At 54.5% G+C, this 25,865-nt stretch overlaps 1 protein-coding gene across 8 annotated transcripts in view; it reads left to right on the top strand.

Annotated features, from left to right (window-relative positions):
• Myt1l (myelin transcription factor 1 like) overlaps positions 1-25,865 on the top strand; it is a 370,648-nt gene that overhangs the window by 218,954 nt on the left and 125,829 nt on the right. For all 8 annotated transcript variants that reach the window (XM_090337527.1, XM_090337528.1, XM_090337526.1 and 5 more), the window contains exons 4-7: positions 17,559-17,713; positions 22,700-22,754; positions 23,444-23,477; positions 24,384-24,446. In XM_090337527.1, the coding sequence (XP_090193653.1) occupies positions 17,559-17,713; positions 22,700-22,754; positions 23,444-23,477; positions 24,384-24,446 (307 nt within the window). The remainder of the gene's footprint in view (positions 1-17,558; positions 17,714-22,699; positions 22,755-23,443; positions 23,478-24,383; positions 24,447-25,865) is intronic.

Here is a 25,865-nt window from a genome sequence, read left to right on the forward strand (position 1 = left end):
TTTGTGATGCTTGGTCCTGTGACAAAGAGAAGGGTTATCTTTAAAAGATGTCGCGTAGTTGTGGAATGGTCTAATTCCAAGGCCCTCTGTGAAGCCTGAACAGTCCCTGGGTCACTAAGCAGAGCAGAGCAGAGCAGAGCAGAGCCAGCAAACCCCTTCCTCCTCTTCCCTTCCTATTCTTCCTCCCCCTCCCTCCTCTTCTTCCTCCTGCAGCCTGGCCTCCAGAAGAGAGGAGGGGAAGAGGCTTCCTGCTTCCGTAGGCTTAGCTGGATTTGCAGCTGCCCTGACCCTCAGCTGGGTTTGTAGCTAATCTTCACAGCAGTTTCACCATCCTCACCCCCTCATACCAGGAGCACATTGTTACATAGTTCAATTAACACTGACACTAGAGATTACATTTAATTCAAATTATCAAGCTACAGAGCAAAACTATAAATGCACCAGCCGTGTTTCATTTTTGTTGTTGTTATCATGGTGATCTTTGGGGAGTTGTATGAACAGACTTCAGTTGACAAGTCTGATTATGAGTACAGGGCTTCTGGACCAGTGTCACCCTTCCACTTGTCTCCGACAGCCACGCATTCTTTTGTGAGAATTTTGCAGGATAAAAGCTCGGGTAGTTTGAGAGGTGACATGAATGCACCCTACACGCACGCACAGCTTCCAGAGACGCGTGAGATTGCTGTTAGTCTTGGCTCTGGTTCTCACCTTACCTGACTGAGCTTCTCCTTCTAAGCCTGCTGGTTACCATGGAGACCGTGGGAGCTTAATACTTTCACAAACGCAATAGGAGTTGCTTGTTTAGCGATGGGCTTTGGCCTGGATTTGATGTTCTGACAGACAAACTGAGGCTGCTACCCATCCCCAAGAAAATTCTTTCACCTCAGATTTTCAAGTAACAGCTCCTAAATAGCCACTCCTTAAGAATGGACAGAAAATAAAGTATCAGTGCTGCCTCATAAACCACATCTGGAATTCTCCCTGAAAGGGGGCCAAATTGTTATTGACTTCCAAAAGCATGCCTTCCCTCCTGGAAAGGTCCAGCTCTGGATGTGGAAACCTTGTGGTGCATTTCCTAGTGCAGTGCTGCGACATGAGAGCGCGTGGCTGTGTGGTTCACTGCAGGAGGAGAATGTCCCAGAGTTTGGCCACAGGTCTTCACCAGCATCAGCCAGGCCCTCGCTCCGCCAGGCCAGCGTCCACAGGGCCCTACCCTGCTCCGAGAAGGATAGCTTGTTCTTGGAACCCCAGCCTTTCTGGTCCCAGCCTCTCCACCTCAGAGCCAGGAAACACCAGGGAAGATCTGCAGGGATGGTGGAGGTGCCCGCGGCATGAGCAGGAGTACAGCAGGCACACACGGAAACCAGGGCACTCACAAGAATCCAGTGGCAGGCCAGCAGCAGAGTAAGAAGATAGCTGGCGCCCAAACCCACAGCCTAGCAAGCATGATTAAGCAGCACCCTAGACCAGCAAAACAAGACCAAAACAGGGACCCTGGCCGGTCACCAGATGCTGCAGAGCAGGTGACTGCCTGCAGACATAGCTGGATGCCTGCATCACCCACAGCTGCAAATCACACACACACACACACACACACACACACACACACACACACACACACACGTACCAACACGGATACACATGGACACAAACAGACCACACATACACACGTGGGCAGCTCCCACGGGTGGGGGAGCATTGCCTGGCCTGCTGCCGCTGCTGGTGTATCTTGTGGGGGACTGGAGACCGAAGCCTTCCTCCAGTGGCCAGAATCTGTCCGGCCCCAGGTGGGCTCTCACTTCTCTGTATTCCCCTCCACATCCCCTCTCAGCCTCTGCTTGGTACTGGCCAGTGACCTCTGCCCTAACAGCTCTGCTACACTAGGACAGGTGGTGCCATGAGGGGCCGATCCCACTGGAATGCCCCCACCCCTCCATGCGGTCAGCCTGCGGGAGAGGCCAGTGGTCACAGCCGACCAGCCCCCGGGTACACAGTGTGTGCACACTGGGGACAACATTGCTTGCGCCAGTATTCCCACGATGGAACGAGCCCACAAACACCGAAGCCCTGTATGGAGCAGGGCCAAGCGTATCACACGGGTGAGACGTGTTGGAGGGCAGTGTTGGGGTTGGCGGCACGGCCATACATCTCCACTGGTGCCAGGCCCCAGCTCTACCTGAGGCTCCGCCCGTCCTCCTGCTAATTAGGCATCTAATTGCTTGGTTTCGATTTGTGCTTTGCTTCCAGTATCTCTTTCTGAATATTGAGCTTGAATATGATTGCAGTAGATCACACTACCATTTTAAACTATTCATTGCAGAATCGGGAGGTGGGTAAAGGAATGTCCTAAGTAAATTCATGCTAATGTCCCAGCACCACCCCCAGCCCGCTGTCACCATCAGTCCCAGGGGAGCTGCTGTGGGTTCCAGCACTCAAGTCCACAGGGAGGCTCCTTTCCCTGCTGACCTGCTCCTCGGAGGAGCTCGGAGTGATGCACCATCCCTGCTGGTGGGGAAGCACACGGGCGGCCTTTCTTTCACCGGTGTCTTTTCCTGGTATACAGCTGCCTACAGGTGTCTCCACAATCGCTCGATGTTTTTTTTTTTTGTGTGTGTGTGTGTGTGTGTGTGTGTGTGTGTGTGTGTGTGTGTGTGTGTGCTGTGATACTGGAGAGCCTTCTGTGCCTGGACAAGCCCTGTGCCACTTCAATCCTATCCTTCATCCACTTAGGCTTTAAATATTTTCCAAACAGGCTTTTGCATTCATGCCCCAGCTAGCCTGGACTGCCAGACTATTTTTTGCTTCCTGCATGGCTGCTATGATGCCCACATTACCGCATCTAGGATCTTATTGGTTTCTGTGTCTGTGGAGGTCTTGCAGCCTTTCTGGCCCGACACCCAGTCTACCTCAGCCTTCAGAGTCTACGATCACAGGCCCCTCCGCGCTCCTCTCAGCAAACCTAGTGGCTGTAACATGACTTTCCATTCAGCATCATCTCGTGTGCCACAATGGAACACCAAACAAGACAGGCTGAATGCAGCACTCCTGACCGAGAGCTGCCCTTTGGGGACACGAAGGCCATGCTGACAGTGCCAGGCTCGCAGGCTGAGACTGCTCTGTGTGGCTGTCGACATGGGAATCACTTGGGATGGTGAGCAGAGCTGATTGGGGCTGCTGTGTGTGCAGCACCAGGACCAAACTACTCTGCCAAGCCCGGGGATTTGAGGAAGTGTCACAGCTGGTTTGGGGGACAAGCAAACTCCAGGCCTCTCTCCCGAGAGGAGAGTCTGAATTTCCAGCCTGTGCATGTTAGGTGTTAGCATAGATTATAAAACGTCCACCGTGAGTGATTGACGGCACACAGGGTGATTTGGTGTGTAGAGAATGAAGAGCAGTGGGCAGCAAATTCCATGAGGAGGACGGTGAGGCTGAGCCGTGACCCAGGGAGCTGAGCTGGAGCTGGGCGAGGTGCTGGGGAGACTGGTGGCCTCTCCAGAGAGGAGAACATGAAAGACACAGGGCCTTGTCAGAGTCGGGATGAGTTTCTGATTTCTGGGCATGCAGAGGAGGCACAGGATGTGGACTGCGGTGAGGGGGAGGTGAGCCTCACTAGAGGCCAGCTGGGGCAGAGGATGTCACTGGAAGGTCAGGGTAGAGCAGGCTTGGGGGAAAGTGTCATGGATCCGAGCGCAATTAAATGTATGCAATCAATAGAACTTCCAAGATGAAAAGTGGAAATTCAAGTACAGAGTCTCAGGAACACGTAATGAAAGGGAAGGGATAAGAGAAACAGCTGAGCAGTAGCCAGAGCAGGGAGAAACCTCCCGTGATCTGGTGGCCTCAAACGCCAGCACTACAGAAGAGCGGGGAGGAGAGGCACCCACAGGCCTAGGGCGCTGGGGACGTGAGAACTGACTTCAGTAGAAGCCAGCGCAGAAGGTAGACAGAAGATGGCTATTTTTAGGTTAGAGTCATGATTTTTAAAATTCTGAATTTTTTGAGATTGGCATTGGAAAGAAGTATTTTTAAATCCATGAGAAACGTCTTCTCATAAAAGAATCCACGTTTTTGAAATACAAGGTGAGCTCACGAACCAATTCCATACTGAATTTTTATTTTAATCAGTGTTTTCTTAAATTCATTTTACCTAACTTTGACTTTTACTTTTATTAGTGTATGTTAATTACACCAGGAGGGTTTCGTTGTGACTTAGACATGCATGCTTCTAATGTCATTCACACCTCTCCCTTGCTTTCCCTTACATGCCCTTATTGATGGATTAATTATTCTGCTCTCTGCATCCATGTGAAGTACTTTGGTCATATTGATTCTTCCCTTCAGCTTCTCTCCCCTCCCTCTTTCCTCCTCTGACTTCTGCACCAAATGCTATGTGGCTCCAAGCCAGCCACATCAGAACTACTTTCCTGTAAAACAGAGAGCACTGAGACTCATCTGGGAGGTGCTAGCCAACACGAGTGCAGCTGTGAGGTGGGGTGTTCAGAGGCTGAGGGGGGAGCACGCCATGCTCCCTGGGGCCTGTGAGCTTGCCATGTGCACAGAAGAGTCCCACTTGTTGGCTGCCCTCATCCTCTCCCCGAGAGAAAGGAACCTGTATGTGTGTCAGTGACGTGTGCCCATGTGTGCCAGGTGGGGCTCTCGGGGCCACCAAGACTGTGTTCCATGAAGAAGAGCGTGCAGGGACCCTCCTGTGAGGACAGTTGGCAAGCACACGTGCTCTGGGGACGGGGACGGGAGGGGTTTGTAGGGAAGGGCTCCGTGCCATGCTATGGGTTTCCAAGAGAAGAGTAAATTACAGACTTCTCAATACGTGAGACTAAAACCTGTATTCACGGTGCCACATGCATATTCCACACAACATATGTTCTACAGAAAAATCATGGGAAACACACGTAGGAATCCTTGGGGTTCTGATAGGTGTTCCCAGTCCTCGAGGTCAGGTGATGGGCAGGAAAGTGACCGGAGTGCAGTGTGCAGTGCAGGAATGGGCCTGAGTGCAGCATGCGGTGCAGGACTAGGCCTGGAGCGCAGTGTGCAGTGCAGGAATGTGCAATGCAGGATGGTGACCAGAGTGCAGTGTGCAGTACACGAATGTGAACTGAGCGCAGCGTGCAGTGCAGGACTGGGCCTGAGTGCAGCATGCGGTGCAGGAATGTGAACTGAGCGCAGTGTGCAGTGCAGGAATGTGAACTGAGTGCAGGGTACGGTGCAGGACTGGGCCTGGAGCACAGTGTGCAGTGCAGGAATGGGCCTGAGTGCAGCATGCAGTGCAGGACTGGGCCTGGAGCGCAGTGTGCGGTTCAGGAATGTGAACTGAGTACAGCGTGCAGTGCAGGGATGTGAACTGAACACAGCGTGCAGTGCAGGAATGTGCAATGCAGGACTGGGCCTGGAGCGCAGTGTGCAGTGCAGGAATGTGAACTGAGCACAGTGTGCAGTGCAGGAATGTGAACTGAGCGCAGTGTGCAGTGCAGGAATGTGAACTGAGCGCAGTGTGCAGTGCAGGAATGTGAACTGAGCGCAGTGTGCAGTGCAGGAATGTGAACTGAGCACAGTGTGCAGTGCAGGAATGTGAACTGAGCGCAGTGTGCAGTGCAGGACTGGGCCTGAGTGCAACATGCAGTGCAGGACTGGGCCTGGAGCACAGTGTGCAGTGCAGGAATGTGCAATGCAGGATGGTGACCAGAGCGCAGTGTGCAGTACACGAATGTGAACTGAGCACAGTGTGCAGTGCAGGACTGGGCCTGGAGCTCAGTGTGCAGTGCAGGAATGTAAACTGAGCGCAGTGTGCAGTGCAGGACTGGGCCTGGAGCGCAGTGTGCAGTGCAGGAATGTGAACTGAGCACAGTGTGCAGTGCAGGACTGGGCCTGGAGCGCAGTGTGCAGTGCAGGAATGTGAACTGAGCACAGTGTGCAGTGCAGGACTGGGCCTGGAGCGCAGTGTGCAGTGCAGGAATGTGAACTGAGCGCAGTGTGCAGTGCAGGACTGGGCCTGGAGCGCAGTGTGCAGTGCAGGAATGTGAACTGAGCACAGTGTGCAGTGCAGGACTGGGCCTGGAGCGCAGTGTGCAGTGCAGGAATGTGAACTGAGCGCAGTGTGCAGTGCAGGACTGGGCCTGGAGCACAGTGTGCAGTGCAGGAATGTGAACTGAGCACAGTGTGCAGTGCAGGAATGTGAACTGAGCACAGTGTGCAGTGCAGGAATGTGAACTGAGCACAGTGTGCAGTGCAGGAATGTGAACTGAGCACAGTGTGCAGTGCAGGAATGTGAACTGAGCGCAGTGTGCAGTGCAGGACTGGGCCTGGAGCGCAGTGTGCAGTGCAGGAATGTGAACTGAGCACAGTGTGCAGTGCAGGAATGTGAACTGAGTGCAGTGTGCAGTGCAGGACTGGGCCTGGTGCGCAGTGTGCAGTGCAGGAATGTGAACTGAGCGCAGTGTGCAGTGCAGGACTGGGCCTGGAGCGCAGTGTGCAGTGCAGGAATGTGAACTGAGCGCAGTGTGCAGTGCAGGAATGTGAACTGAGCACAGTGTGCAGTGCAGGAATGTGAACTGAGCACAGCGTGCAGTGCAGGAATGTGAACTGAGTGCAGTGTGCAGTGCAGGACTGGGCCTGGAGCGCAGTGTGCAGTGCAGGAATGTGAACTGAGCACAGTGTGCAGTGCAGGACTGGGCCTGGAGCGCAGTGTGCAGTGCAGGAATGTGAACTGAGCGCAGTGTGCAGTGCAGGACTGGGCCTGGAGCACAGTGTGCAGTGCAGGAATGTGAACTGAGCACAGTGCGCAGTGCAGGAATGTGAACTGAGCACAGTGTGCAGTGCAGGAATGTGAACTGAGCACAGTGTGCAGTGCAGGAATGTGAACTGAGCACAGTGTGCAGTGCAGGAATGTGAACTGAGTGCAGTGTGCAGTGCAGGACTGGGCCTGGAGCGCAGTGTGCAGTGCAGGAATGTGAACTGAGCACAGTGTGCAGTGCAGGACTGGGCCTGGAGCGCAGTGTGCAGTGCAGGAATGTGAACTGAGCGCAGTGTGCAGTGCAGGACTGGGCCTGGAGCACAGTGTGCAGTGCAGGAATGTGAACTGAGCACAGTGTGCAGTGCAGGAATGTGAACTGAGCACAGTGTGCAGTGCAGGAATGTGAACTGAGCACAGTGTGCAGTGCAGGAATGTGAACTGAGCACAGTGTGCAGTGCAGGAATGTGAACTGAGCGCAGTGTGCAGTGCAGGACTGGGCCTGGAGCGCAGTGTGCAGTGCAGGAATGTGAACTGAGCACAGTGTGCAGTGCAGGAATGTGAACTGAGTGCAGTGTGCAGTGCAGGACTGGGCCTGGTGCGCAGTGTGCAGTGCAGGAATGTGAACTGAGCGCAGTGTGCAGTGCAGGACTGGGCCTGGAGCGCAGTGTGCAGTGCAGGAATGTGAACTGAGCGCAGTGTGCAGTGCAGGAATGTGAACTGAGCACAGTGTGCAGTGCAGGAATGTGAACTGAGCACAGCGTGCAGTGCAGGAATGTGAACTGAGTGCAGTGTGCAGTGCAGGACTGGGCCTGGAGCGCAGTGTGCAGTGCAGAAATGTGAACTGAGCACAGTGTGCAGTGCAGGAATGTGAACTGAGCGCAGTGTGCAGTGCAGGAATGTGAACTGAGCGCAGTGTGCAGTGCAGGAATGTGAACTGAGCGCAGGGTATGGTGCAGGACTGGGCCTGGAGCGCAGTGTGCAGTGCAGGAATGTGAACTGAGCGCAGTGTGCAGTGCAGGAATGTGAACTGAGCACAGCGTGCAGTGCAGGAATGTGAACTGAGCACAGTGTGCAGTGCAGGAATGTGAACTGAGTGCAGTGTGCAGTGCAGGACTGGGCCTGGAGCGCAGTGTGCAGTGCAGGAATGTGAACTGAGCGCAGTGTGCAGTGCAGGAATGTGAACTGAGCACAGTGTGCAGTGCAGGAATGTGAACTGAGAGCAGTGTGCAGTGCAGGAATGTGAACTGAGCGCAGGGTATGGTGCAGGACTGGGCCTGGAGCACAGTGTGCAGTGCAGGACTGGGTCGAGAGTGCAGTGTGCAGTGCAGGAATGTATTGCCCCCTCAAACCCATTGTCAGGTTTGCTTACAAACATAGTAACAGTATAATTGTGCAAGCTGGCATTCACTTTTAAATTATGTTATTACCACTTACACCTTATTATAAAGTCTTACAAGTGTTCATTTCACTTGGGGAGGGAAACTTTATTAACTGAGCATCTGCTATACGCTGGGCATTTTGTGCATCGCTTCCTTTAAACTCATCCTACAGTGCAACACAGCATCATGTGCAGGAGTTAGGGAGGATCTGGGACTCAGGGCCACCAGGAACAGGCAAGAAACCAACGGCCAGCCACCAAGCCACATCTCAAAGCCACCTCATCCAGCAAAGCTAAGCCTTTCTCGGCCATTCGCCATGCCATCTGCTCAGGTCTGGGTGTTGGGCTGCGTTTACTTTTCCATTTCCAGAGCAGAGAAGGTAGCAGGCGCTGCCAGGAAAGAGCAATCCATGCTAGGTGGCTGAGCAGCTCTGTTCACCCATGCCACCAGAGGGTGGCCGTGGATCTCTGCAGCGACCCTCAGGGCCGAGTCCCTGCAGTCTGGTGAGGAAAACAGCCAGGCCTGTCTCCAGTGGGGACCCAGCGTCCCCTGTGACCCAGGGCCTGTGCAGCCTCTAAGGGGCCACAAGCACCTGCAGGCAGCCTTTGATGTGGTTGTCAGCCAGGCTTCAACGGCATCTCCATCCAATCACCCTTTCAGCAGGCTTCTGCCTGTTAATTGCATCTGTGAGTTGTGACTCAGGCTGAGGGGACAAGTCTGCTGTAATTAGCCAGGTGTCAGATGCAGGGCCTGCAGCAGTCCTGACTCTGCATGAATCCCACAGCACTGGTCCTAGGCATTGAGGCGCATCCAGGCTCTCAGACAGGGGTCTGCTCACCATTCTTCCACCCGGCCTTTTCCACAGGCCATTCTCCCTGACTGTCAAGTCTACATTCCACTCTTGACCCCCATCGTCTCTTAAACTCTGTAGTCCTGACCCCCACCAGAGCTACTTCACTGGCCAGCAGCCACAGAGAGCCCTCTGGCAAGATGTGGGCCCACTTCACTCCTAAGCAAGCCCAGCTCCTTGAGTTCTAGCTGGCGCCATGCAGGAAGCACCCAGGGCCCCAGGCCGAGGGCCAGAGCGAGCTGCTGTGAACGGCGCGGCCCTGCTCCTGGGAGTGGGGTCATAAGGAGGAAGAAGTCTGGCTGCTCATGCGTCCAAGATACCTTCCCAGCCATGGCTGCCTCTCTGCCTCCTTTCTCTTCCCTCAGACCTCTCCCACCAACACACGGTGCAGTTGTGTTTGCTGCAGGGTGGCAGGCCATCTGAGGGCAGTGACTCCGTGTCTCCATCCCAGGTGGCTCCCAGTACCACGTACTGCCTGCCAGCATGGCGACCAGAACAACGGCAGGCCTGCAGCTCTCACAGATCTTCACGAAAGGGACTGGCCCATGGCGTGGGCCCCGCGGCGTCTGCCCTGGTAGCCGCCCTGCTGTCATCTTGCTTGTGGCCTGAGCCCCACTGTGGATGGCAGCATCCAGCAGCCTGCACGCTCGTCTCCCAGGCTGCCCGCCTCTGAGGGCCACCGAAAGTACACCTTGCCCCACTTCCCTCACTCACCCTCTCCACCCTGGAAAACTGCTTCCCCTGCTACTGTACGCATGGCCAACTAGCCCCCAGCGCAGAGTCACACGTCCATCCCCCCACAGAGAACACACGTCTCAGTGGCCCTGCCTTCATCCACCACAACCCTACGCCCACCCCCGGCATTGTCTGCAAATCTCACTGTGCTGACCAGTTCCTGTGGACGGGCTGGTAGAACACGTGTCCTGTGACCGAGCCATCAGCGTGGGGTTTCCTAGCATGTGAGCCCCAGGGAGCTGTTGACAGCTTCTCCGGCTGAGTGACAGACACGCCTTGACCTTGAGCTGCCCCCTCATTGTCACCTGCTGTGAGCAGCACTGGGGAACGCCTGCCGCGCTTTGCCTGCTCCCATTCTCGCAGTCGCCCTGTAGCTCTTCCTTTAATGGCTCGAGTTCCTGCTAGCCTGGTTCCTAACATGGAGGCTAGAACATTTTGCATCCCAGCAGCAGAGCAGGTGCAAGCCTGACTCCTCCCCACCCTGGCAAACTGGCTGTCTGGACAGGGGACCTGGTGTGTCCTTTGGGCTGTGATGTGTGTCTCTGGTAACGGGAATGAGACACCTTTCCACATGCGCAGTCGGCCTGGATGGCTTCTCCAGAGAAGATCTATTTACACCCTTTGCCATTTGCACTTGTCCTCGGCCTTTTTGTTATGAGGTTGTACGAATTAACTGTGCTATCTAGATAGAAGTCCCTGAAGTGACATTCCGTATACAAGTGTACAAGTAAGTGCTCTCCTGCAGGTTGTCAATTTGCTCTCTTGTGGTGTTTTTGCAGGAGATGGAAATCTTTTTGTTTTGTTTTGTTTTGTCAGCCTTGGGGTTCGAACTTAAGGCCTGGGCAATGCCCCTGAGTTTCTTTCACTCAAGGCTAGCACTCTACCACTTGAACCACAGCACTGCTTCGGCTTTTTCTGTGTATGCAGTACTGAGGAATTGAACCCAGGGCTTTATGCATGCTAGGCAAGCACTCTCCCACGGAGCCAAATTTCCAGCTTTGGAACTGATTTTGTTGAGTTCAACTTAACTAAAGTTCTCATTTTGTTGCTCTTACTTTCGACATCATAGCTAAGAACCCTTCGCAGTGCCCGAAGTCACAACAGTCTGAGTTCTGCCATGAGTTTATCATTTCAGGCCCAGCGTGGGGTCATTTTCAGCTTGTGGGGCACGGTGTCCTTGCGTGTACCAGAGTATTCAGAGGAAGACGCCCTCCCCTTGTGAATGGTGTCGGCACCCCATCATTGCCTACACCGGCACCATCCCCTGGTGTGGGATCAGAATCTGTCCTCATGTGGCACCCCTCACGTGGCGCCTCTCCATCTTTTCTAAATTCTGAAATACAGAGGCATATTCCCTACGTTACACTCTAACTTTTGTTCGTGAGTTTGGATTCATGATCTTAGAGGTGGCAAAGCTGTGCATAAAGAGCTAAGCCCCAGTCCTCATTCTTTCTATGGTGCATTAATATGGGGGGGTGACTGAGCTGTTACAGGGATGTGGATTATCTAGAAATGCTACAGTGGCAATACCAAGTGCTCTTCCCATGTGCCTTTGATCCTAATAGTCTGAGGGGATAAGCAGCGAGGCACTGGGGTGGCCCTGCCCCGTAGGAAGGAGATGAGGTGGCCATTAAAACCACAGACTCCAGAAACAGAGACCACAGACTCACAAACCTGTGACCACAGACTCCAGACACCAAGACCACAGACTATAGACACCGAGACCACAGACTATAGACATCAAGACCACAGACTCCAGACACTGAGACCACAGACTTCAGACACTGGGACCACAGACTCCAGACACCAAGACCACAGACTCCAGTCACCAAGACTACAGACTGTAGACACCAAGACCACAGACTGTAGACACCAAGACCACAGATTGTAGACACTGAGACCACAGACTCCAGACACTGAGACTACAGACTCCCAAACCTGTGACCACAGACTCCAGACACCGAGACCACAGACTCCAGAAACGGACACCACAGACTCACAAACCTGTGACCACAGACTTCAGACTGAGACCACAGACTCCAGACACCAAGACCACAGACTCACAAACCTGTGACCACAGACTCCAGACACCAAGACCACAGACTCACAAACATGTGACCACAGACTCCAGACACCAAGACCACAGACTGTAGACACCGAGACCACAGACTCCAAATACCAAGACCACAGACTCCAGACACCAAGACCACAGACTCATAAGCCTGTGACCACAGACTCCAGACACTGAGACTATAGACTCCAGACACCGAGACCACAGACTCCAGACACTGAGACCACAGACTGTAGACACCAAGACCACAGACTCCAGAAATGGACACCACAGATTCACAAACCTGTGACCACAGACTCCAGACACCGAGACCACAGACTCCAGTCACTGGGACCACAGACTATACACACCAAGACCACAGACTCCAAAAACAAAGACCACAGACTCACAAACCTGTGTCCATAGACTCCAGACACCGAGACCACAGACTGTAGACACTGAGACCACAGACTCACAAACCTGTGACCACAGACTCCAGACACCCAGACCACAGATTCCAAAAATGGACACCACAGACTCACAAACCTGTGACCACAGACTCCAGACACCAAGACCACAGACTGTAGACGCTGAGACCACAGACTGTAGATACCAAAACCACAGACTCCAGACACCAGGGCCCTAGACTCCAGACACAGAGACCATAGACTCACAAACCTGTGACCACAGACTCCAAACACAGAGACCACAGACTCCAGACACTGGGACCACAGACTGTAGACACCAAGACCACAGACTCCAGACATCAAGACCACAGACTCCAGACACTGAGACCACAGACTCACAAACCTGTGACCACAGACTCCAGACAGCGAGACCACAGACTCCAGACACCCAGACCACAGACTCCAAAAATGGACACCACAGACTCATAAACCTGTGACCACAGACTCCAGACACCGATACCACAGACTGTAGACACTGAGACCACAGACTCACAAACCTGTGACCACAGACTCCAGACACTGAGACCACAGACTCCAGACACTGAGATCACAGACTGTAGACACCAAAACCACAGACTCCAGACACTAGGGCCCTAGACTCCAGACACAGAGACCATAGACTCACAAACCTGTGACCACAAACTCCAGACACAGAGACCACAGACTCCAGACACAGAGACCACAGACTGTAGACACCAAGACCACAGACTCCAGACACTGAGGCCCTAGACTCCAGACACTGAGACCATAGACTCACAAACCTGTGACCACAGACTCCAGACACAGAGACCACAGACTGTAGACACCAAGACCACAGACTCCAGACACTGAGGCCCTAGACTCCAGACACTGAGACCACAGACTTACAAACCTGTGACCACAGACTCCAGACAGTGAGACCACAGACTGTAGACACCAAGACCACAGACTCCAGACACTGAGGCCCTAGACTCCAGACACTGAGACCATAGACTCACAAACCTGTGACCACAGACTCGACACTGAGACCACAGACTCCAGACACCAAGACCACAGACTTCAGATACTGAGGCCCTAGACTCCAGACACTAAGACCATAGACTCACAAACCTGTGACCACAGACTCCAGACACTGAGACCACAGACTGTAGACACCAAGACCACAGACTCCAGACACTGAGACCACAGACTCCAGACACTGAGACCATAGACTCACAAACCTGTGACCACAGACTCCAGACACTGAGACCACAGACTCACAAACCTGTGACCACAGACTCCAGACACTGAGACCACAGACTCACAAACCTAAGACCGAATATTCACAAGAACCTGCACAGAACATCTCTCCAGCTCAGACTGGTCCAGTCTATTCCCAGGGTGACCTGGGAGGCATCTATGAGGTTCCCAGATGAATCATGATGGGGTGAGCTGAGGCAGTCCCCACCCCTCCTTGTGGGCCTTCCTCATACAGCAGCTGACTCTGCCAGAAACCTATGAGTATACCTGAACAGAAAGATTCAGACTGAAAGAGAGAGAATTCTTGACATAGAATTAATTCAAAATGAACTAGATGGGCCTGGAGTTTGGCCTAGTGGTAGAGTGCTTGCTTGCCTAGCATGCACGAAGACCCAGGTTTTATTCCTCGGTACCATATACATAAAAAAAAAGCAGGGAATGGTGCTGAGGCTCAAGTGGTAGAGTTCTAGCCTTGAGAAAGTCCAAGGACAGTGCTCAGGCCCTGAGCTCAAGCCCAGGACTGACAAAAACAAAAAACAAAACAAAACTAGAGACTCTGGCATGGTGAGACATACCTGTCAGGAGACAGAGAGAGGAGGATCTCACGTTCAGAGCTAACCCAGGTAAAAAGGTGAGGAGACCCTGTCTCATAAACAGAAATTTAGAAAAAGAGGGAGAAGGGTTGGGCGTGCTGGCTCAAGTAGATGGATGCTTGCCCAGCATGTGTGAGGCTCTGGGTTCAATCTCAAGTATACAAGTAAATTAATTCAAGAAATAAAAACAAAAATGGGCTACACATCAGGAAAGAAGAATTCTGAGAAACTGTTTTCCTGCCATTGGGAACAGGACTGCAAGTGGTCAGTTGGGCAGCAGGTCCAAGGTCAGGTCCAAGGTCAGGCAGGTCCTGCCCCTCAGGCCAGAGCCTTCCCAGGCCCCGACTCTGCAGGGGCCATGTCTCATTCTGCAAGCTAGCTAGGCAAGCACTCTACCACTAGGCCAAACTCCCAGCCCCACTTGTTTTTTGTTGTGGTGGTGGTTTTATTAAAACTTTCAATTAAAACTGAGTTTTCACATCATATTTCAAATGTCATGTTCCACAGTCAAGTATTCAAGAAAAAAATCTCTATATGCAATCACTGGTACATAAATTTGAGAATATAATTAAAACAGAATCTTTCTATATCATGCATACATATCTATATAATATATCAAATTATATATCTATAGAATATATATCCTATCCTAAACCTATATGGTTATATAGATATATTTATATCTCCAAATTGGTGTCAATGACCTGGAATACCTGAATGTTCAAGCATCTGTACTGTTTAGATCTAATACCTGCACATCAAGGATACCATGCACCTTTTGTTCCTTTGATCTTGGCTTATCTCACTCAACATGATTTGCTCTAATTCCATCCACTTCCCAGAAAATGCCATTATTTTATCTTGTCTGGTGGCTATGTAGAACTCCATTGTATAGATGTACCACACAAAATGTGTTACTTAATGGAATGTTTACATGTGCATGATATTACGTGGATCATGCGAACATTTTCTGCCTCCCTCTCCCAGTTTTCCCCTCCCTGCTCCTCTGGTCTTCCCCTCTCCTAAACCAGTCCCTCTTCCACTGTCATGTCATTGTCTTTTTTTTTAAATCTAGATTTCAGAGAAAATATGTAAGTCTAACTTACTTTGCTTTACAGGGTGATTTACCTTTCCTTCCATCTGTTTTCGCAAATTACATGATTTCATTTTGCTTTGTGGTTGAAAAATACTCCATTGTACCCACATTTTCCTTATCCATTCATTTGGTGTTTCTTGGTAAAAATTATTAATGGCTAGACGAGTCTTCAATAATTGCAAAATGCTCCCTTGCATAACTTTAGTCTTACATAAGAATTTAGTAAAAAGACACATTACTGCTGAGTGTGACTTGAACTCAGGGCCTAGGCACTGCCCTGAGTTTTTGTTGTTGTCGTTGTTTGCTCTGTCATTGTTGCTCAAGGCTCGTGCTCCACCACTTGAACCACAGCACCATGTTCAGGTTTTTGGTGGTAACGTGGAGATGAGAGGCTCACTGACTTTTCTTCTGGGCTGGTCTTGTGCTGTGAGCTCACCAGTGCCCTCAGATTGTCATTGTTTCCTTGTTAATTTTGGTTTTTGTTTTTCTCATTTGTTGCTTATTTAGCAGTTCATTTAATGATGGCTCTAGATTTTTCTCTTTTACTTAAGAATCATTTTATAATTTTTTCTTTCTGTTCTTTGACAACTTCCTGATTTTCTCATATTCAGAATTATCCTACACATTTAATACCGTACCTGAGTCGACCCGAGCCTTTGTTCTTCTTTTAGCTTGGCTTTAATTTGTGTGATGGGAGCTGATCAATCTTGCTTCACCTTGAGTTACAAACTTTAGTAGAGTGCTAAGGAGACAGTCAATAGTGAACTTGTTGAATTAATTAGTAGCCTCTCCCATGCACAGGGAACCAGAGCTTCATACAAGGCCTTGACCTTCCATGGACACCACTGGTCTTACACGAGGAGCTGAAATTAAGAGATAGTATGTACATACGTCTACTCGGTATCACTAACATTACTAGCATCGCTGCTTATGGCTATTTACTGAACACTTAAGGATAAGCTATATACTTCTCGTATATTATTTAGAAAATAAGAATTATAGGAGAGGAATGCTTATAAAACAATATGCTCAACTAGTGTGGGGGCCCACACCTGCCACCTGGTGCTCAGAAGGCAGTAATTGGGAGGGCTGCTGTGTAAGGCCATCTGGGCAAAAAGCAAGACCTTACCGTAAAAATAAGCAGAGAAAAGACACGGCTCAAGTGATAGAGCTCTTACTCTAGAATACCTTGAGAACATGAAGCCCTGAGTTCCAACCCTGGGTCGTTTAGTCATGACGCATGTTCCCGGCTGGATGAGTCACTTTGGGCATTATTCACCAATGAGAGCTCCAATTACCTTTCACAAGTCAGAGGGAGCATTCCTTCCTCCCCCACTTCCTTCTTCCCCCCTCTCTTTCCCCTCCCTTTTCTCCTTCCTTCTTTCTCCCTGCCTTTTTTCCTATTAGCCACTCCACATCAGCCACTATGCCCAGGTGTGCCAGGCAGACGAGTGGGAGGTGTCCTGCTCTAGAGTCCTGCACAGCCCACAGGATAGCAGACGAGTTCTTGGGGTGCCATGGAGTGGAGGGGTGCTAGTGTGTCACGTGTAGCAAGGCTACCAGGGTGCCACACAGTAGAGAAGCACTGGAGAACCCTGTACTAATAGATAAGTCCCCGGGGTGCCACACCGTGGAGGGGTGCAGGTCTGCCGTGTAGTGGGGGGTGGGGGTGCCACACTGTGGAGGGGTGCAGGTCTGTCGTGTAGTGGGGGGTGGGGGTGCCACAGAGTGGAGGGGTGCGGGTCTGTCGTGTAGTGGGGGGTGGGGGTGCCACACCGTGGAGGGGTGCTGGTCTGTCGTGTAGTGGGGGATGGGGGTGCCACACCGTGGAGGGGTGCAGGTCTGTCGTGTAGTGGGGGGTGGGGGTGCCACACTGTGGAGGGGTGCAGGTCTGTCGTGTAGTGGGGGGTGGGGGTGCCACACCGTGGAGGGGTGCAGGTCTGTCGTGTAGTGGGGGGTGGGGGTGCCACACCGTGGAGGGGTGCATGAGTGCCTCGTAGTGGAGGGGCACTGGAGACCTCTGGTTTTCAGTTAGGACGCTAAGAGAAGTCCTCCCACCTGCTTGGCTTCCTTCCTGTCGGTCCCACGTCCCAGTGGCCTCTCCACGAGCTCTTAGGAAGACGTGGCGCTCTGTGCGCCAGCAGACCCACCTTGTAGAAGCCACAGACCAGGTGAGGCTCACTCCGGAGCCGCCGGGGGCTCAGCAGCCACGCGAGGAAGTAGAGAAGTCGGGCCACGTGCTCACTCGGGTCCACGTGGTTAGCAGATGAGCCTCATCAGCCGGGTGTGGAGCAGCCCCGGGGCGGGCGCAGCACCATCCAGAGACACTGGGTCCTCCAGGTAGCCAACGTCCGGAGGCCAGCCGTCTCCACGCCGCTTCCGAAGCCCTGAGGTGCCTATGCTGTTCTCTGTGTTGCAGATGGAGGAGCGGAGGCACCGAGAAATAGAGTGACTTGGCTACGGTCCAGGCTGGGAAGGCCCGGGACAGAGCCTGGAGAGCGCCCCGCCCTGGGCCCGCGTCCTGCCCACGGAGTCAGCCTGCCTCCGTCCTTGGGGGAGAAGGCCTTCTGCAAGGTAGGTCTGGGCTCCACAGGCCACGCGGCCTTTCTGCACAGTGCGCGTGTGATGATATGGCCCACGGGGGCCCAGAGCCTCTCCCCAGCCTGAGTACGTGTGGCATCCCTGGCCGCCTCGGGCCTCCGGGGGTGGTCAGACCGCAGTGCACTGTCCTCTCACAGACGTCCAGGGCTTCTGTTATGTCAGCCCTTAACCCCGCACCCTCCAGTCTGTCCTCTCCCCCTGCTGTCTTAGAGGGCACAAACGGGTGTGTACATAAGAAAGGGGCACAAGTTTCCAGAGCTCTTCCATTGAGCGCTTCCTTTGCCCTGTCCTGCAGGACCAGAGTCTCCACACAGCCATGGCACTGCTGGGCCTGTGGACACAGGCTGTCCTGGGCATCTAGCAGCCACCACAGGCCTCGAGATGGCAGTGGCCTTGGGTGAGGAGCAGCCTGACCAACTGTCCTGCCGTGGAGCCTCTGGGCCCCAGGCCCACAGGAGACCAGGGATTGGGCCATGGCCCCGTGCTGGGCTTCCCCATTAGTCACCAGGGTCAACTCCATCCTGTCTCACACAGCGCCAATAGCCACCACCTAATCCTCCTTACTGCTCCTTACACCTTCTAGAACATTCTCCCTTCTTACCTGCACTGGCGTTGCTCCCTGCCCTTGACCACCCCAGGCCCTGTCCATCCTGACTTCATGTCTGCAGGAGCCACCCCCCCACTGCCCAGACCTCAGAGACACATGGGGAACCATGGCCCTGACTTCATAAGCGTGTGGGGGCAGCGCCCACCCCAGCACGCGTCCTGCCGTCCCCACCTGCTGGTGCATCCAGTGTCGCCACTGCGTAGGGACGGCAGCACACTGCCACTTACTTCCTGAGCCGAGTCGGCGAGACGCGGGCTCCTCTCACTCCCAGACAACCGCTTCGCTCACTTTTCTGTTCTTGGTTCTTTTAGTATTTTCCTTCCCTAAGAACTAAGTGAAACAATTTCACGGGGAAAAATGAAAGTTCTATTTGAGAAAATCGTGAACTGGGGGGGAAAAAAAAGCTCTGGGACAATCTCAGATGCTTATATACTATACTTGTCCAAACACATTTGAATGTTGAAGTGGTCGCCAAAATCCAAACTAGGAGGAAGTGGAAGTACAGAATGCAGAGCAGGGGCCATGGAGGCCTCGCCAGGCCTCCGACCTGCTCAGGAGGAGACAGCCGCGTGGAACACAGGGGCCTGGGGCCTGGGATGCACGTTAAACTGGTGCAAAGACTTATTTTTAGAAGGAGGCAGATGGGCAAAGGATATGAATGAGAATATTACCAAAAAAATAGAAAGGCCACCCATTAGTGGCCGGAATAGCTGAATTTGACCAACAGTGAGAAAAAGAAAGACTCACAAGCTCCTGTTGATGATAGACGGGACTTCAGGAAACACGTCACTCCAAAGTTTGTGGCCTCTGCCTGTTAATTGTATGGAAACACTGTACAGACATACATGCTGTCTGTTGCAGCTCACCTCCATAGGGGAACTAAGCAGCCAGATGAGATGGCCACCACAGCGTCCCTGAGCAGAGGGGCTGGGGCGGCGTGGACAGTGCCGTGATTCGGTGCCTTCCTGGAATCACTTCCCCCGGGAATCTCTTCCCTCAGTCCCTCGGTCCTGGGAGTCCAGTTCATCCACAGGAATTGCAGGATTGCTGTGGTGTGGGTGAGTGTAGAGAGCCTCCAGCTGGAGAGCTTCTGGCCACAGGCAGGGGTGAGGGCAGTTTCCATTCCCCTCTACTGCCCCAGATATCACCACATGCACACCTCGTGTGCCTTGTCTAAAGGAGAAGAAAGCCAAGCATTGCTGCCTAGCAAGAGATGGTCAGAGAAGCACCCAGGGATCCTCAGCCAGGGAACGGCAGTGCCGCAGCCTCCAGGCCAAGCAGACTGGGAGTGAGTTTTCCAGGGCCTGGAGCTGGACCCATCGCCTCACCCAGGCCTGCGTGAAAGCCATGTCCAGGAGAAGAGACACAAAAGGGAACACAGGCAGAACACCATCGAAGAACTGATTGGAGAAGGAGGCAAAGAAGGAAGCCAAATAGGACCTAAGATTGCAGAATCAGTGCGGAACTGTCTCCGTGAGCAGGGGTTGTGGTCAGGGCGTGGAGCCTTCGGACCTGCTCCCAGTCCTCACAGAAGGCCTCCCAGTCACAGTGAGATGCCCTGCGCTGGCCAGGGGGCAGGCGTGCACAAGCATGAGCGCAGTATAAGTGGACCCTAATGTGTGCTGCGCCACCAGAAATGATCTGGAGACACAGAGAGAGGCAGACGCTCGCTCACCAGAGTCTGGGCATACACAGGAGGCCTTGAGCTCAAGATTATCTTGATCTCCCGCGACGTGTTCTGTCACGTGTTGAATGGAGAGTACGTGGCCCCTAACCATGGGGTGTGCTCTGTCACATCCGCAAAGGCCATGTGTTTATGACAACTTTCTAAAAGATAGAAGTCAACATTTGAAGCTCCACTGAACTCTTCTTGAGTAGTTTGTAAAACAATCAGCCTCTAAACCACAGGGCAGGGATTTCAAGTGTGTCACGTTTTCTTTGCCCTTTGTTTTCTTTAAGAAATAGTGCTACTCACAAATAACTTTGTCATAAAAGGGAGTGACTTCACTCAGAGGCTGTCCCCACTCTGTACCCCAGCGTCTGGGGGTCAGCTCCTCCTCCATTATTTCATTTTCCCTTCCAGCCTGGGCCCTGGGTCCTCTGCCTCTGCCCTTGGAAGACAGGTTGGGCTCCAAGATGCCAGCCTAGGAGCATGTAGAGGGATGAAGCAAAGGAAAGATGGGGGCAGAGACAGAGGGACACTGCTTTGTCATTCCTCCTTCCTCCACTGCCTAAACGCAAGGCTTACAGCATGAGCCAGCATAGCCAATATGTAATTTTAGAAATAACACCAAGCATAAGAAAAGCTTTCCTGTTAAGGTGGCATTTTGAAGACTGTCTTGTGAGAGTGGCTGACTTCAAGTGGGGCTGCTGCTCTCCAGAGGGTGGGCATCAGAGCAAAACCGTGCAGCTGAAGGTCAGGCCTCGAGCCGCGAGGGCTTCACGTCGTCCTACTCGGCACGCAGGCTTTCTGTCGGCATGAGGGCCCAGCAGTGCTAGGTGGACTGGGCTACAGGGTGTCCCTACAGCTCTGCACCTGAGCCCTCCAAGTCCAGTCTATCCCTTTCCCAGGCCACAGGCCTCGTGGCTGCTGGGAAGCCAGGCGCGGTCCCACCTTCTTTCCAGGAAATGCAAAGCACCCTGGCATTAGGGAAACACGAATCTTCTGCCCCATGCTGGATCGGAGCCTCATACGCCCTTATTCAAACACATCTGAAAGTGATACGCAAAACACACTGGAAATTCTTCCGGTGGTTTTCCTTGGCTGAAAGAGAAAGGGAGTTTTATTCAGGATCTACTACACGTTAGATGGCGTGCTGTGTGACATGTAGTCCCCAAAGCAGAGGAGAGTAGTGGGGAGCAAGACACTGCACAAGCGATGGGCTCAGAGGGAGGAGAGTCTGCACGTAGATCAAGCCATGAGTGCCCAGCGCACAGTGGGACCTCAAGTGGACCACGGGTGGTGTGGTTACCTTACAACCACTGGACCCCAAGTGAAGCAGAAATGACATCCATGTGCAAACAGAGTAGGTAAGTGTTGAGAGGATCAAATATCCAAATCAAAATGAATGAACAAAAGCTGCTTCCATCCAGCCACGTGAGCCACCGACGGGCCAGAAGCCCACAGAGAGAAGCTGGGCTCCTTCCCAGCCAGAGCTGGGCAGACAGTCCCGTGTGCCGGAGGAGCTTAGCAGCACGAGCGGCCCCTCCCTCTTGAAGGCTGGTCAGTCCCTATCCCGCTCCTGACCTCCCACCCCGGGCTCTGGCTTCCCAGGGCACACTCCATCCAAGAGCTGGTCTGCACAGCTCTGTCTAAGCACCCTTCTCTAAGCTGACACGACGGAGAGCCCAGCTCGGTATCAGCACGTCCAGGGGCACACGGTGCCTCCCTGTGCCAGCCTCCACTGTATTCCACTGGCACTGTGTCTCGACTTACCTCCCCCCTCAGGATCATAGCTCATCCTGATTTGGGGCTGCACCTGGCCCAGGGACAGCCACGAGGATCTCAGGAAAGGCACGGTCTCTGCTGGGTCTTAAGCAACGTTTTGCCCATCACCGTCTGAGTCCCAGCACGCATCCGCCTGGTGTTGTACTGCTTTCACCAGCTGTTTCAGAGCATGGACGTGCCCCTCAGAGTGCCTGCAGCGGGGCTCTGCGTAGAGGATGTGTCCAGGACACGTGGGACCGCAGGAAAGGGAAGCCACGCAGCGGTGTGAGCGCCCCCCGCCCTCCACAGCTGTCTGCCCCCTCTGTGTCCCAACACGTGGGGAGCAGTGCCACTGACTTGGGTCTGGATTCCTTGAGGCGACCGTCCCTTCCTGCTCACCTAACCTGCCCCTTCTGAAGTGTTTTCTAAAGCACTCTGGTCAACGATTCCACACTGGCATGACAATCGCCTCTGTCCGCTGGACCCTCAGTGACCGCTGGGCCCTCAGTGACCCCTGGACCCTCAGTGACCGCTGGGCCCTCAGTGACCGCTGGGCCCTCAGTGACCGCTGGGCCCTCAGTGACCCCTGGGCCCTCAGTGACCCCTGGGCCCTCAGTGACCGCTGGACCCCCTCCTCCGCCCCTCCTCCCCTCCCCCCTCCTCCCCTCCTCCCGGGGATCGCCCCCATGCATTTCTGCGTCTTGATCCTGAGAGCGCCCTACCTACACAGGCTGGGGGTCGTCCCGGGGCTCCGCGGCCTCCTCCTCCTCCCCTCCTCCTCCTCTCCTCCTCCTCTTCCCCTCTTCCCCTCCCCCCTTCTCCCCTTCCTACCCTCCTCCCCTCCTCCCGGGCACCGCACCCCCCACGGCCGTCCACGCCGAGCTGGCAGGACAAGGACACTGACCCCCGGCTCCTCTGTCCCCAGATGGACCTGGACGCCGAGGAGAAGCGACACCGCACTCGGTCCAAGGGGGTGCGAGGTAGGTCCGTGCGTCCCTCGTCCCCATCACCCCCACAGGGCCAAGGCGGCACCAGCGGGCCCCGCCCCTCCTGGGCCCCGCCCTCCTGAGCCCCGCCCCGCTCTAGGCTCCGCCCCTTCCTCGGCCCCGCCCTCGGCTCTGCCCTCGGCCCCACCCTCGACCCCGCCCCAGCCCGGATCCGCCCTCGTCTCCACCCTCGGCCCCGCCCTCTGCTCCACTCTCTGCCCCACCCTCGACCCCCGCCCCGCTCTAGGCCCCGCCCCTTCCTCGGCCCCGCCCTCGGCTCTGCCCTCGGCCCCGCCATCGACCCTGCCCCAGCCCGGCCCCGCCCTCGGCCCCGCCCCGCCATCGACCCCGCCCCGGCCCCGCCCTCGGCTCCACTCGGCCCCCCCTAGCCCGGCCCCGCCCTCGGCTCCACCCTCGGCCCCGCCCCAGACCGGCTCCGCCCTCGGCTCTGCCCTCGGCCCCGCCCTCCCTCGGCCCCGCCCTCGGCTCCACCCTCGGCCCCGCCCCGCCCTCGGCCCCGCCTCGCCCTTGGCCCTGCCCTCGGCTCTGCCCTCGGCCCGGCCCCGCCCCGCACGCCATCGGCCCCGCCCCAGCCCCACCCTCGGCCCCGCCCCGCCTGGCCTTCCTGTGGCAGGCAGGCTCTAGGCCATGAGCCCTTCTAACCTGTGCTCCTCTCCTCGCAGTTCCTGTGGAGCCGGCCATCCAGGAGCTGTTCAGGTGAGCGCCCTGCGGTGTGGACCGCCCGCGCCTGCCGGGCCAGCCGGGCACGCCCTGCACGCTCACATGGGACCTCCACGCGCACGCGCAGCCACGCCCACGCATCATGCCCGCTCGCAGGGAATTCATGCACACTCAGGACACATGCACGTGCACGCTCTTGGGAATTCATGCACTCTCAGCACTCGTGCCCTCGCATGCTCACAGGGAATTCATGCACACTCAGGACACGTGCGTGTGCATGCTTGCAAGGAATTCATGCACACTCAGGACACCTGGGTGTGCACACTTGCAGGGAATTCATGCACACTCGGGACACGTGCATGTGCATGCTCGCAGAGAATTCATGCACACTCAGGACACATGCGCGTGCATGCTCGCGGGAATTCATGCACACTCAGGACACGTGCATGCTCGCGGGAATTCATGCACACTCGGGACACGTGCATGCTCGCAGGGAATTCATGCACACTCAGGACACATGCGCGTGCATGCTCGTGGGAATTCATGCACACTCAGGACACATACGCATGCACGCTTGCAGAGAATTCATGCACACTCAGGACACGTGCACATGCATGCTCACAGAGAATTCATGCACACTCGGGACACGTGTGCATGCATGCTCGCGGGACTTCATGCACACTCGGGACACGTGCATGCTCGCGGGACTTCATGCACACTCAGGACAGGTGCGCGTGCATGCTCGTGGGAATTCATGCACACTCGGGACACGTGCATGCTCGCGGGACTTCATGCACACTCAGGACAGGTGCGCGTGCATGCTCGCGCGCTCGCACATGTCTGCACACACCCCGGCCCCCGCGTCCCCCGGGTCCGGGCTGAGGCGGGCTGCCCGCCCCGCAGCGCAGTCCCGCCCCGCCCTCACCGCCCTCTCCCTTGCAGCTGCCCCACGCCTGGCTGCGACGGCAGCGGTCACGTCAGCGGGAAGTACGCCCGGCACCGCAGGTAAGGCCTGCCCCTGCCCCGGCGTGGACACCCGCGGGGACACCGCGCGGCGTGGACACCCGCGGGGACACCGCGCGTGCAGACCTGCGCGGAGCGGGCCCCGTCCCTTCCCTTCCCTCCCTAGTCTCTTCGCTCTTAGGAAGAGCTGTCCCCACACTCCTGTGCAGGCGACGCTGCGGGAGGGCGCAGGTGACGGTCTAAGACACCCCGCTTCTGTCGGGGTGCTGGACTCCCCACCGCCACAGAGAGGCCTCCTCCTCCTCTTCACCCTCCCTCCATCCTCAGCTCCTCCTCCCCTCCTCCTCCTCCTCCTCCTCCTGCTCCTCCCACCTTTGCTCATGGTGCAGGTGCAGGATGGTGGCTCTTACACCTAAATTAAAGTGCAATGCTCAAGAGAGGGTCCCATCCTGTAAGAGAGCTGGAAAAGAAAACCGGAGCTCAGCATGCTGGGAGCTGCAGGCTGGGGTCCCGGGGTCAGAGGGGGTCCCATCACACCACCACACCCGCGGGGTGAAGGGCTCTGGGGACCCACGGACACCCTGCGACTCCGGCTCGGCTCGTTTTCACGTGTCGCCTCAACTCTGACATGGGCTGTGGACCCGGGCTCCCTCTCCTCACCGTCTCATTTCCTTTTCCGATGAACACTGGTTGGTTTGTGGTGACTGGTTTGTGGGTGACTGGTTTGTGGGTGACTGGTTTGATTGTCCCTTAGCAAAACCAAGGAAAAGTCATGACTGACCCCCAGCCACCCCCCCCCAGCGTTGGAAGCGGCAGGGGCTGTTTTAAATGAGCACGATCTTGAAATGGTCGTCTGACGTTTTTGAGGCACTCAGCAGGCCTCTTTCCCTGGGAATTTTCAGTATAAATTATTGAATTTAATTGATCATGTCTTGATTCTTACTGGGTCATATAAGGAATATAAGTACTTGAAATGCTGTGTTGTTTTATGAAGGAGTACATATAGAAGCTCTTAATCTCAAGGTTTAAAAAGCAGAATCATGGGTTCAATAGAAAACAGCTTAGCAAACTGTGTGTGAAATCTCCTTTTTTTCTTTTAATCATTTCTTGATTAGCCAGTAGTTAGACTTCATCAAACTGTTATGAAAAGAAATTATTAAATTTAGCTAAAAATGTTTAATTTGGTATGGGCTGGATGGAACTTCCAGGCTACAGTTTTGCACAAAACCCATTCTGTTTCCAAATAATGATTTCAAACCCTGGGTTGTTTTTGCCGTATGAACATGTTGTCATGGTGCCTGCAGTGGGTGTGCACATGTTCAGAGCAGGTACTAAGCGTCTCAGGGTGTGAGCACACTCTCCATCAAGGATTGGAGTGGAGAAAACGCAGCCCCAGGGCCTCAGAGAACTTACCGAGTCATTTGGGACAGAAGAGACCCCTACACTTCTGTTTCTTCTAGG

Source organism: Megascapheus bottae, chromosome 7, assembly GCF_031878675.1.
Source record: "Megascapheus bottae isolate mThoBot1 chromosome 7, mThoBot2.hap1, whole genome shotgun sequence".
NCBI classification, from domain to species: domain Eukaryota; kingdom Metazoa; phylum Chordata; class Mammalia; order Rodentia; family Geomyidae; genus Megascapheus; species Megascapheus bottae.